Raw genomic sequence first — 13684 nt, 5'->3', positions numbered from 1 at the left:
CACTCCATGTTCAAAGTTTGGGTTAAACACTTTGAGGTTTAGATACGTTTGTTAAATTGTTTGTACCCCACTTCACAGAATTCAAAGAAAAGTTTGGTTGTTATTGTAAAGGGAGCATGGTAAGAATTTATTATTGATTCTAACGTAAAACAACAGTCATCACAAAAGCTGTCATCAGCACTTAACCAGTCACACCTACCATACACCAGTGCAAGGTCAAGGGAAAGCAGGCTTCAAGGTCATTTAATGTTTATTGTTACGGAAGAAACGTTATCCTCATCAAAGGTCCTCTGAATTCACATCTCCCTCCTTCCCCAAGTTTTGGGTGGAGTTGTGGTTTGTTGAGAAGTCAAGAGAAAATTGACCTGTGTTTAGAATGTAATTGAGAAAACCACAGAATGTGTGAAAAAGTGCCTCCAGGCGTTGAGTAGACAAATGGGAATTGTTGTGGTATCACAGCGGAAACTACTTTGAGATTGTCTTCTTCTGTGGGGCAAATGTCCCGCAATCGAAACTTAATTGTTATAGGATGTTCAGTGTTTATAAGTATGGGGTCAACAATGTGTGGTTTATGAAAGAGCTACTTATACACGGAATGATTGACTAGGTCAGGTGGTAGCTGTTCTCATGTGAGAGATCACTTGTTGCATTGGATCTCCATCGTGGAGTTCACGCCATCATGTCAAAATGTCATCTCAGAATTGCCGATTTCAATGGGTCCTTACAGCTCTTACTCCTGACACCAAAGATTCGGTTTCGGTTCCCAGCAAGGGTATACAATGTGTTAATATTATTTTATTGTCCTCCAAATTATGGCTTCAATAATGCTGATACTGATGTAAAACTACACTCACTCACTGAAAGTAACATTGATTAAACTTTTTTTGTGTAACTGTCTGTAACATTGTTACTGACTTTACCTCAAAGAAATATTGAGAGGATGGGTGGTGCTGTAATTTGATATGCAGAGTTGCATCCCTTAGTCATGCCAGAATCCTGTGATCGTGGGTTTGAATCCATGATTCACCTGATTATGTTTCTAGGTTTGTCAGTATCATGGGTTTCGTGGGTTTTGCCAAAGTGATAATGAAGCACCTAGCTAATACCAGCATCACTCCAGTCTTTCCTCCCACATTACACTGAAACACTCTCATATACCGTATTCAATGTAATAAGCGCTCTCAAAATTAGAAATAGGGGGGCCCTTATTAGAATAAAATTTTGATGAAAAAAAACAGAGTTGAAAGATTGTGAATTTCGAGGTTTATGCTGACAGCCTGAAATGATACAAAAGAAAAGTCTGTGCATATTATACACGACAGATATATTTTTCCAGAATTTGATTGCCCTTAATTAAGGATGCATATAATACATGATTGCGTATTATACTCAAATGAATAAGTCTTGTGTACATTGATCATTCAGAAGGGGTGCAAATTGGGATTGTTCACTAGCCAATATATTAGCAAATATCGGCATGGGCGCTTATTAGAGCGGAGTGCTTATTACGTCGAATACAGTAACTGAAATAATGTCCTAAGTGGTGTTCCATCAAACATACTGAAAGTGACATTTATCAAAACTGTATATTCTTAAGCCTTATTCTTCTCTTATTGTTATAGTCCCATCAACTTCAAAATAACATTGTTGGTGTATAAAAAGACGAAGAAACTGCTTTGTGTTTGACTTCATCATCACTAATTAGGGGCCACCTAGTGATCTTGAGAGGAGGCTTAAGGAGGGATACTTGGCAATGACCCAGTAAGATCTTGACACATACATGATAGGATCTTATATCAAAGAGAAGGTCCTGGATACTCTTTTGCACAATGAATAATTATTCAGTGATGTGATCGTTACTGTTGTGCTTTGAATAGATATTGTTGATATCGGCCCTCGTGGTGTACGTGGCATACAGAACATGGATGTAACGCGGAATGTGTGGTGTACTGGGTAGAAGATAAGATGTGGCGTAGATGTGGCAAATATGAAACTATTGTACAAGTCCCCCTCCAGATAAAGCCTCTATTCTATGCTGCTGGCTTTGAGAGGTGGAAGGGCTTATTGATAAAGGCGAGACAGCCTCTCCTGTCATTTGAAGATTTTGGGCGAGAATATTTGAAAGGGAGATACTCTGCCAGCTATTTGTTTTAGGTCTTAAAAGAACCACAATTAAACCATTATGATGTCATGCTATTTTTCTTGCAGTTGATTCAGAGACGGGAATTCACTGGCATTTCTGAACCTGCATTTTAAACAAGTAAAACTGACGCTTTAGGTCATTTATTCTAAATTATAGATCAGTTATATATCAACTATAACATGGTTTAAGTCAGAGAAAACGCTTGAATCTGTTGATTCTGAAAATAAAACAGATTCTTGTGATTTCTCTATTATGGATTATAGTTTTATGCAATCTGAATATTACCTGATGCTTAATCGTCTATTTACTTAGATTTAATCACAATTAATTCCTGTGATAAGTATATCGTACAAACTTTTAGCCATTTTTTTGTAACAAGACCACAAGTTTTGTATCCTATTTTGACTTAACAAACTGAAATCTTTTTTAACACAATAAGTTTCTCCCTTTTAATTACTTTTCTACTAATCTATGTGGAGCATAGCTGGATATGCCTATCTTTATCGTCTACACTGTTTAATAATATAAGATAGCTATGCAATAAATCACAAAGAACAATGAAGAACGAAGTGTGGTTTATTTCACGATTTCACACTCTTATTTAATAATATTCCACAGTCATGGGGCAGGACTATGTTCCTATAATCAGAGACAGACAGTTATTTGAAACATCCATATCTTTAAAAAGTTAATAATCTCCAAGACAAGTATACATCTGTTCGGACATTGCAACATGATAGATCACTACGCCAGACACGGAAATTGCAACATAATGGTTTCCACTCCAGACAACCTATGTTCGGGTAGTCATTGCCAGCCTCTGTACAAAGATCATCTGACCCATAACGTAAGAAGACTGCGATTCAAAGGAGATTAAATTTCACTTCAAAAAGAAAATGGTGTCTCTGCAGCGTAATGCCTGAAGATCCATGCCTCTTTAACTTTGTCAGTGTGCCCTCCATACTGGCTACCAGACTGGACCGGCATTGTCCCCAAGTTCCATTACACCAAAGGGCGGACTAGTGTCTTCGCACAAGATAAGCCATTATTTACGTTATCAACAACATGTAATTTCGCGTACAGTCTGACTCGACAGCTACTTATTACAGAATGGCTAGACTTGCCTTTGTCATTGACAATGCCTGTAGAGGATGTTCGCTTCCGAAGTTTTGCCTCTAGATTACAAGGCCCTCAGGATTTCCCTTACAAAAAAAACTATGTTAAGGACTCAGAGATTTAATGTTATTTACCTCTTCGTCAAGATTTTGCAATAAAGCTAATCTTGTTCTGACACTTGTATTTAGTGCCAAGGTAGCAATGAATTGCTTGCTAACAGAAACTCAAGCCGTTTAAAATTATTTTAAGAAAGGTCCTTATGTAATATAATAGGCCATATGAATAGAGCGGATTATCCTTTTGAGAAAAAATTTGATGGTTTGAATAATAGATCAAGTGTGTATTTAAGGTCGAAGCCTTTGTAGTTTGTTCAAAGGATCATCATTCAACAGGAACAGGTTTTTTGTCAGTGAATATTTTAGGCTTTTTTATGTCAACACATGCAATCATAAACATGCAAATATAGAAATTGAAATAGGTTTGGAAATGCATTGTGTGGGGATTTGTCATGCACTCGATCTTGTTTATATATTATGTATAGGGATAACATTACGGAGAGCCATCTGCAGAGGCCACACAGAGTAGGGTAGACTTTCTCCAAGTCTCCTCAATCGCCTGTTGAAAGTTCTTTTGAAAAATTGTATGATAGACAATCGACATAGTACAATAGGAATATTGTAGTGTTATTTTAGATTTTTTGGTCTAATAGTTTGATCTTTTTAATTTTTCAAACTTGTTTTAAAATAAATATGTGAATTATTGACTTTGTGCAAGCCTCCTCCTATAGTCTGCAGAAGGTTCTTTAATAAAGTGTATGATAGGAAACAAGTTTTTAAAGTAAATATGTGATATATTGCTAGTTATTGTTCTGTCCTTTGACTGTAGGTTTTTATATGACATTAATGAGTAATTATAATGATCAATTCATAATAATGTTATGTATGAAATACTGCTGACTTGGCTTTAAATTTAACTCACTCAGATATACACTGTATTGGATTCAGAAATGAGGGCAAACAATACCATGATCAAGACTCTCCAGAACATTTTGTTTTCCACTTGTACCATATTTCAGGAGTGTAATGCTCATAATGTTCATAATGCTAAAAAAATTCAAGTATTATGCCCAGAAAAAATTACATTGTATCCCATCAGCGAATTCAGGAAACCTTGAACAATACAAATTTGAAATTTGATAAAATATCCCCAGACATGATGTAGGTGCTTCTCAAGCAGCATCTTCTGTTAACCTGATCAGACAAGACCACTCGTTCACAAACACCTGGTGTCATCACTGCTTTTAGGGGATCCATTCTTATCATTTTCACGGCTATGTTGTCTTTTACACCCAAGAGAATCCGCATGTTTTATTGGATAATTGAGACTGGTTATTCTCTTCCTTTGATGTTTTGTATTACAGATTTTCAGGTCTAATATGTTAAGATCTGTGAAGCTAAATAATAAGAAATTGGACAGACTGATGCCGATTTATAGTGCTAGCCCACTGAGATACCATGCCGCAGTGAATGCCCCACTCAGACACAGTATACTGACTCCGAGTCGACCAGTCCTTGTTTTAGCCCCTCAATGCCGAGCGCCAGACAGGGTAACAACAAGTACCATCTTTTAACGTCTTTTGGTATCACGCGGCTGGGGATCGAACCCCGGACTTTCCACTCTCCGGGCGGACATGATGATGATGATGATGATGATGATGATGATGATAAGCAATGATAAACTTTCAAGAGAGAAATAAGTTTCTCAGTATCAACAGAAAAATAGGATTTAATTATATCAGTAAGGATATATATATTACAGGACATAAAGTTTATATGGCCTAATAAAACAATAGAAGTCGCATTATGAAAAAAGTTGGCCAAATTTACGAAAGGCTCATCCCTAATACAAGATACACTAGTCCAGCCTCGAGAAGACTGTCCAGTCTCAAGAGCATCATCAGATGAGGGGTATGAGGATAACAGATTCTTACAAGATTGTTTTTTTTGTGTTTTTCAGAGATGGAATCCGAGTTCCAGATCTTCTCCCATGAAGACATCACCGGGTATGTCCAGTTGACGGTGGACATTGATCGCGACCAGCTGCTAGTTGGAGCACGGTAAGGATGGCCTAGATGTCAGTGAGTGAGTGAGTGGGTTGGGTTTAACACTGCTTTTAACAATGCCACAGTTATTTCGCGGCGTGTCAGCTTAATATGGGAGCAAAGCCCGAAGTGATGCAGGTCTCAGACAATATATAGATGACTGGGCCCCCGATGCCCTACGTGTAGTTTCAGTAGTTTTTAAGTGGTGTTCAGAAGCTGTAGTTTAACGAAGACAAAGTTGATTGTGGATTTCATCTTCTTTATTCTTTCAAGTGACAGAATGATCGCTTGCTTGGTAAAGTTTCTAGTATCTGCACCGACATGTGACACTGAAGGAAATAAAGACGTCATCAAGCTTACAGTGGAACATTGGGTGTTACCATACTAATGAATTAGTATATAGATATTTTGTAGATTTGTAGCAGCTCTAACTATGTAGGGGGTGGTCTGGTAGATTAGTGGCTAAAGCGTCCGCTAGTCATGCCGAGGACCCGGGTTCTATTCCCGACATGGGTACAATGTGTGAAGCCCATTTCTGGTGTCCCCCACCGTGTTATTGCTGGAATATTGCTGACAAACTCACTCACTCTAGACTATGTAAGCCTGTGTTATTGAGGATGAGCTCTAAGACTTTAGGAAATAGTGCCAGAGTATGAGAACACTGCAAGGATGCATAAGATGCTTAGCGATGGACATGTTCCCACAAGCATGTGGTTTTGTCAGGTGTAGGTTCCGCTGTCCAATTAGTGACTTGTGTGAAACTGTGAGGTTGTTGCTTCTTATTAGCCTAGATTGAAGCTGATCTTGTGACCTGGGTGAGCAGAGGCTTGGTTTAGGCATGATCATGCTGTTTTAGCAACATACACCAACAATGGCCTTATTACCACAACATTCCCTTGCTCACTCCCAGTATTGGGGCACGGGTGTCCTAGTCGTCTAAGGCACCACGATTCACTGTGCAGTGTTGCATCACTTGGGCACACTGTGATATAACTGGAATACTGTTAGAAGCAGCGTTAAAAACAACTCACTCACTCACTCACTCACTATTATCCAATACAGCTGCTTATATACTCACCAAAACTCAGACCTGTGTCAATTAATTTCCCTGAAGCATTTTCAGGAATCACTTGAATTTCATGGGATATTCTGGTATTCCCTCCCCTCGTATCTACCTCCCATCCTTGTGTTCCAGGGCCTGTCTGTTCCAGCTGGCCCTACAGGACCTGGAGATCCTGCACCATATCGCATGGCTTATTCTGTAATTCCCTACCTCGTATCCACCTCCCATCCTTGTGTTCCAGGGGCTGTCTGTTCCAGCTGGCCCTACAGGACCTGGAGATCCTGCACCATATCTCATGGCTTATTCTGTAATTCCCTACCTCATATCCACCTCCCATCCTTGTGTTCCAGGGGCTGTCTGTTCCAGCTGGCCCTACAGGACCTGGAGATCCTGCACCAGGCTGAGTGGAAGTCTGACAACCTTACAAGAGATGTGTGTATTGCCAAGGGCCAGCCTCCCCAATATTGTCACAACTTTGTGAGAGTTCTTCTACTTCACAAGGACAAGGTGTTCACATGCGGGACCAACGCCTACAAGCCGGAGTGTACATGGAGAAATGTGAGTTCCTCTGCCTTCCCTTCAATTAGGAGCAGTTACTAGAGCTGGGAAGAGTCCAAATTTACTACCCGGGTACCTGACCCCTATTACCCGACCCTACCCGAGTTCCTGCTAAAGTTGGCTACAAAATGTGTGATTTGGAATTGTTTTACAGGAGCCCTGGCAAAAACAAGAAAGATACATGAATAAAATGATCTGATCATGCATACACTGAAGTTGACTGAAGGTTTATCTTTACTCAAACGTAAAAAAGTCAGAGGTAAAGCTTGCATAGTTAGAAAGAAATGCAAACATTATCAACTTGTAATGTAACCATGGAGTTTTATTGTTATTGTCATCAAACAATATATCACATGACTACCATGGATCCGGGTAGACCTGTCGGTATTCCTACTGAGGACCCACCCCACTAGGGCTGGGACGGATAACCATGTCTCCATGAGATCACACATTCCTTTTGACTTGTATATGTTTGAGTAAAGATGAAGCTTCAGTCAACTTCAGTGTACGCATGATCTGATTGTTTCATAAGAGACCATATATCTATTATATGGTCTCTGGTTTCATACATATATCTAAACAGTTTTTGCCAGGGCTACAGTTAAACTATTCCCAATTAGACATTTTGTTCCCAACTCTTGAGACCTACAGTGGGTACCCGGGTAGGGTCAGGTAAAAGGGGGTTGGGTACCCTGGTAGTAAATTTGGACTCGTCCCAGCCCTACACCCCACCCGAGGACCAAGTTACCTGTCCCAGCCTTGGCAGTTCAAACATCTCAGTGATGGAAAACAATAGTACAAAGCATAGACATACAGTAAGTTCCACTAACTCACTCACTTACTCTTACAGGCCAGCTCCCTGTCTGAAGTGGAGCAGACAATCAATGGCCAGGCCAAGTGTCCGTACAACCCATACCAAAATGCAACAGCGTTGATGACACCTACTGGGGACCTGTATACCGCCACTGTCATCGACATCACTGCCAGGGATCCTGTCATCAACAGAGACCTTGGACCTTCACAACATCTGCGAACAATGCAGAGAAATTCTAAATGGCTAAATGGTAAGATGTCGGTTGGATGTATTTTATCACACAATGACATTTATACCACTCCAAAAAAGTTATGGACATCCAATTCTTTTACATCACTATAGTCTATCTGTCCAGACATTAACTATAGTTATATGAAAGAATCGGGTCATCCTTAACTTCTTTTGAGTGGTATATGTTTTCCTATTATGACATTTATGCCACTCCAAAAAAGTTATGGACATCCAATTCTTTCACATCACTATAGTCTATCTGTCATGACATTAACTATAGTAATATGAAAGAATCGGGTGGTTCTTAACTTCTTTTGAATAGCATATGTTTTCCTATTTATGACAATTTAAAGATATTGCATTTCGCAGTATGAATTGATATTCCTTTTGAAAGTATTTGGAATAATATAGTTTAAAATTATTTTGGCGTTTTAGGATTGGCAAGTAACAATTAATGGAACACAAATGATATTCAAATAACACAGTTGTAATTTGGGATTGGTTAGCCAAAATAATCCTCTACTGTGGCAGTAACAGCACTGACGGGTGACCACCTTGGAACTGAACCTTTGAGTCGTGAAGAATTAAAATGCTCAGGCTATCAACCACTTGTATATCTACTCCAAACCATATCACAATTCCAAGCAACCACGTTATGAACAGAAAGTTTGTTCAAGCTGTGTATTTCCTGTTTTACTGTCGACAGTCTCTCGTGCAATGGAAACTGGACGAAAAACATTTCAGTTAAACATTTGAAAATATTATTATACTGAGTATTATTTTTGAAAAGTCAAAAGGATGTGTGAATCTATAAGAGGATTTTTCCTTTGTCCACTAAAAGTTAAGGACTATCAGCAATATGGGAGTTATTTCAATTGTGCTATGTGTAAATGTTTTTTGTAGGACAATCAGTAACTTGTAAAAAATATTAATGTTGTTTTAATATTAGTTCTTTACGTGTCAAGGTTTACTGTATTCTAAATAACATATTATCTTTCCTTGGGTAGATGAATAAGTTTGGTTTATTCTGCTGTATACCAAGACAAAAATGTCAGTTGACTGGTCATTTTGACAATATGCCTCCATCAAGAATGGTTCTGCATGGCAAGGGAGAATGAGAACATTGTACCGGTACCATTGTACTGACATTCCTGCGACTTCGGATGTTGGTCAGTTTGGTAGTCAGGTTACTCAGTTGCGGCTACAGGAAGTAAACCCTCCAGGAGAGGTCACTTTCAGGAACATTACGCTGATAATATGCAATTATTTTCCATAGAAAGTTGAATGAACTTGTCTTCCTGTTCAAGAGAGGAAGCTTTCTGTGGTGACCATTTTGGTGTTGGAGGTTCCATGCATCCTTGGTTTAAAATAATGAATTACTGTATTCTGTGACCTCTCTGTTCTGACATACGAAACGTTCTGTTCTTTAATGGTAAAGAGTTCATTAAGTGGGAGATTTTATTAGAATTTACATAGACTTAGTCTGTCTTACAGACCCTGATACAAATATATATCAAATACAACCCATGCAAGTCTATAATGTTTGGCAAGTCTAGATTACTGCAGTATCTGAAAATGAAGAGAGTCTCTGGGCTCCCTTTTATTATAATTTATTAAGATAATTGAACAGCTGTTTTTTCTGTACAATATGTTCATTTCGGAGACTAGATGCTAGTCTAACATAGACTCTGTTTATATTTATAATGCTTTTAAATTGTCAAAATTTATTTAATCTCACACAAATAGTTTCCGTTCTTTAATCATCGATTGTTGAAGTGTAAGTTTAAAGCCTTAAATGAAGATTAGACTCAGGCCATGTGGAAGTCCAGGCAAATTTAATTGAACTCTTTAAATCACCACCTTCCCTGTCTGTTTGTTCGTATGATATGTACGAACCTAACAGTTAATAAATTTCCTAATTACACACAGACACTGTGTCGGTTTCACACATGATATTAATTACAATGTCTAGGAACTTGGCAGAAAATGGGAACAGACAGTGGTGAATAGCCCCCTGTGTGGTTAATAGCTTATAAACAATATCTATATAATACACAACGTGTCTGACCACAAATGTCTTCTCTCTCTCACCCCCCTCAACATACATACACGCACACTAAGAGTCAGTGTGAATGTCAGAAGCAGTAACAACTAGAATGATATACTATGTGGCACGAGGTGATATCCATGATATATGCCATACCTGACATGCACGTTGTATCAATCATAGAATGTTCTACATGGTTCGTAATAACACCATGACACTGATGTGTCTGCAGATAATTATTTCATGTAATATATGTGAAACATACTCCACTGATTGCTGGCATATGTATTGTATGGCATGTTTGGGGTATATATTGCTTAATTGATCACTTCCAACTTTTCTGGGCGTTGATTTTTTTATGACTTGATATAAGGAAAACTAATTTAAAAAATATAGATGTACAGTAAACTACGTTTATGATGAACACGCTTATAACGACCTGACGGATATAACAAACTGTTTTTTTAGTCCCGTCCATTTGCTGTATATATGAATTATAATGAGCTATAATGAATTAAAATAAGTGGTCCCTTTGAGTTCGTTATAACCATAGTTTACTGTAATGATATGAGTGATATAGTTTTTATCTTATTGATGTTTAAGGTTTAAATATCATCAATATTATGTTTGGTTCTTTTAATAAATTAATTATGAGACCAAGGTGCTTTAATGAAAAATAGACTATCCAGATCAAGTACCTTGGGATTTGTTTTAATGAGACAAGTAGTCCGTACAGTCGTATCTAGGTTTTCATTTTTTTGTTTTTACCATGGATGTTCATTATTGAACTTTGTGAAATCAATCATCCAACTTGGGACACATTAATCTTTCTTCAGGCATAACCGATGAGTCAAATATGAATCCGATATTTTTGTTAGGGTTTTTCCCTGATAGATAAGCTTTTAGAGTTGTGGAGGCATTTTGACACCGAGGTGTTAATGCCTTGCTAGAAATGAACCTTCAACCCCTGCATACAAAACTTTTACCTCTCAAGAATTCTGACATTTGTCTAAAAGCATTCTATACATGCTTACATGGCAGGATCCCACTCAGGCTGGTTCTCAAGGTGTTGTCCATTTAGGCTGTCTTCAAGCCTGGACAGTAATGGCCGACATGGGGTCATGTGTTTATGGCCAACACATGCAGGACATCGAGTCATCTCTCACGAACACAAGACCAATTGTCGAAAGAATTTGTTTGTTTTTGCCTGCAGTATGTTGTAGATATCATGTCAATTACAATAATGGTAGCGCCATTTATTTCAATCATGGCGGAGATCATGCATTTCCTGCCCTGTGTTGGAATGATGGCTGGAATTGATAGGGGTCAGCGGTTGTTTCAATAACTCTTACCGTGTCATGTCAGACAGTCCATCTAAATGTCACCCACAGAACCTTGCCACGTGGCATTTCCATCAAAATCAAAACTATTATGTGATAATATCTCCGTAATGTTAACGTTTTATTGGCATGAGGAATTATCTATTGTAAAATTGGTCTGTTTTAGTTTTTAGAGATTTCAAAAATCTATATTAAAGCTATTTGTAACATAAGAAAACATACAACTTTATGGATAACTTCTGGTTTATTGCATATTAGACGTTTCGATGTATATTCTTACACCGTTATCAAGCTGGAGTGACTACAACCAAGTGATGAGAGGCATATATGCAGGCTATGTTGTGATAAACAGCAGATTAACACAGATTGCTTATCACAACATGTCATGCATATATACCTGTCATCACTTGGTTGTAGTCACTCCAGCTTGATAAAGGCAGGCAAAGTGATTCTACAATCATTAATATTATTCTACACAACTTCTTGACAATTAAATGTAAGTTTCTATGTGGTTTCACTAATTGTTTATTGACAACTATAATGTCTAAGAATTGCCATGATATGTACCTTCAGACACAAAAATAAACTCATTTTGTTAAACTCTCTGAAAATGTTCTAATGCCATTTTTCAGTTTGACATAAACCCGCCCCAACCTGGATTGTCCATTAGAGTGTCTCGTTATTTCCTATAATCACAAACACGGCTAACATGATGGACTGGTCAAGCCATATACCACCTCAGCGTAAACTAAGTGGGCAGCAGGGATAATAGGCATGGTCTTTACTCAATAAAACCCAGATCATAAATATCCGATCGTGACACGAATTGACCAGTAGTCACCGAGAGTGGTGTACAACAAGGATGCCCTCTCCTTTTATTGGCTTCAAGTACATGTTTGGTTTTGTCAGACAAGCCACTTAAATCTGATTGTTTATGTTTCATGCCCCATCTGGAGTCTATTGTCAGTCAAATTTATTATTGTCGATAAGAATTTTGATTGTTAAAGCTACAGTTTAATTGTGTGAGAAAATGTACACACTGCAGGAGATAACTGTTTCGATATTGATACTTGTATATATATGGAATGTTGATATTAAGGTTTAATTATGAAACTGTTGTGAGTTTTTACTGGTAGGTGTTGTCTAAAATTGCAATTAAATTAAATTTTAAATTTGATTTTAATTTTTGTTTTAATCTTGATTTTTATTTTTGAATTGAATTGAATTTTGTGAAACTTTGTCATGCTTTATCTTGACTTTGTGTAGCATAAATATGAAATATGGTACACATCTTTTAATCTTAATGAATAGCAAGGTTTTGAACTTGCTTACAAAACTATTTTGGACTTTCATTTTGACAAGAATAATTAAAGATTACTAAGTGGCACAGAAATAGAATTGAATTTTCAAAACCATTTTTTTACTTTGTTTTAAAACATAGCAATTAGTAAAAATCTCTATATTATGATAAAACATTGGCCTAGAAAATATTCAAACATGGCCAAAGACCCTTTAGAAGTTCTCAAGAACTTAGTCTGTGCATGTACTGGGCTATGTTTGATGAACTCATCAGTGATGGATGGGACAAGGTGACACCTAGGTATATCCATGGGATTACATTTTCACACGTAAATGTCAAGGGAAGATAACTCATTTCTTCCGGCATCCTAATTGATAATGGTCAGAGACACAGGTACACTGTGATCAGTATAAGCATCCCTTAAGACAGGCACTCTTTTAAACTGACATCTCACAAGACAAAAATGACACCGTAGTAAATAGCTTTCTGCGGAACATGGGACTTATGTCAATATGAAATATTTCCCATCAGTTTTGGATTAATTAGATGACCGATCATTTCACGGTGTATGTATATGTTTCGTCAATTTAAGCGACAGAGTCACTTTCGGCTGTCTGTCAAACGGGGTCCCTTGTCAGCCAAGTTGATGTCTCTTTCAGTCCCTGGGGCCAATTGAGCTGATGACTGGCTGTGTAATATATGCCCCAGGCATTGGGTAATCAGCTTGTTAAACTGTTTTCAATTCATTACAGCTGTTTCAAGCTGCTAGGTTTTTGGTGTCATCTCGTTTGTATCTTGTCGCAGATCAAAGGATTTGTTTTATCATTAGATTAATGACACATTTGTATCACAAGTTCAGTGACAAAAGACACTTTGTTTAGTCTTGTTGACAAATTTGATAGATTTTAATCATAAATGTCTTCATGACTTTGATGTTTAAAGATGAAGTGAGGAATTCTTTTGTTAATAAT

General features: G+C 37.6%; 1 protein-coding gene across 4 annotated transcripts in view; it reads left to right on the top strand.

The window, feature by feature from the left end:
* LOC139465750 (semaphorin-5A-like) overlaps positions 1 to 13684 on the top strand; it is a 144974-nt gene that overhangs the window by 97690 nt on the left and 33600 nt on the right. For all 4 annotated transcript variants that reach the window (XM_071247603.1, XM_071247605.1, XM_071247606.1 and 1 more), the window contains exons 3-5: positions 5276 to 5375; positions 6774 to 6981; positions 7832 to 8045. In XM_071247603.1, coding sequence (XP_071103704.1) covers positions 5276 to 5375; positions 6774 to 6981; positions 7832 to 8045 — 522 coding nt within the window. The remainder of the gene's footprint in view (positions 1 to 5275; positions 5376 to 6773; positions 6982 to 7831; positions 8046 to 13684) is intronic.

This window comes from Haliotis cracherodii, unplaced genomic scaffold, assembly GCF_022045235.1.
Source record: "Haliotis cracherodii isolate W230 unplaced genomic scaffold, xgHalCrac1.p SCAF_18, whole genome shotgun sequence".
Taxonomy (NCBI): domain Eukaryota; kingdom Metazoa; phylum Mollusca; class Gastropoda; order Lepetellida; family Haliotidae; genus Haliotis; species Haliotis cracherodii.
Note: the sequence above shows the minus strand (reverse complement) of the source record. Positions and strands in the feature narration are given on the sequence as shown.